The sequence below is a fragment of the Penaeus monodon genome, chromosome 27 (genome assembly GCF_015228065.2).
Source record: "Penaeus monodon isolate SGIC_2016 chromosome 27, NSTDA_Pmon_1, whole genome shotgun sequence".
Lineage (NCBI taxonomy): Eukaryota > Metazoa > Arthropoda > Malacostraca > Decapoda > Penaeidae > Penaeus > Penaeus monodon.
In genome coordinates, this window is record NC_051412.1 from 38,444,313 (window position 1) to 38,444,742 (window position 430).

The 430-nt window shown below is 32.3% G+C and overlaps 1 protein-coding gene across 1 annotated transcript in view; it reads right to left on the minus strand.

Moving 5' to 3' along the window:
* The window catches only part of LOC119590844 (phosphatidylinositol 3,4,5-trisphosphate 3-phosphatase TPTE2-like), a gene marked incomplete at its 5' end in the record, with an annotated part of 9,758 nt that overhangs the window by 1,987 nt on the left and 7,341 nt on the right, over positions 1 to 430 (minus strand). The window contains 1 exon segment of the mRNA XM_037939601.1: positions 78 to 173. Coding sequence (XP_037795529.1) covers positions 78 to 173 — 96 coding nt within the window.

Below are 430 nucleotides of genomic sequence, written 5' to 3' on the forward strand. Positions count from 1 at the left end.
TGATAATAAACTTGCGTTATTTATAATCGGCTCTCCCATTACCATTAAAAAGGTTGCAATAAAGCATATATACTTACGCTGTCTGTGAAGAACATGATTCTTGTGTCGCCACGTACCACAGGGGCATTGATTAACTGGATGTGAACGAGGCCTTTGCTCTTCTCTAAGGTAACCTGGCGGTGTTGATTTTATTTTTAATCATTTGTTCGTTCATTTTTTATTAATGATTTTTTGTTCAGCTCCTAATCAGAATTATGTCTATGTGGTTATCTCTGTTTAGTTTGAATTATATATGGTCAATGTAGGTTTTCTATAATTATATAAATGGAAATGAAGCATTGATGTATATATATTTAGATAAATGGGGAGAGGGAAAGAGATTGGCATATACAATGGAAACAGATAAATTGATAAAAAGATTCATCAATAG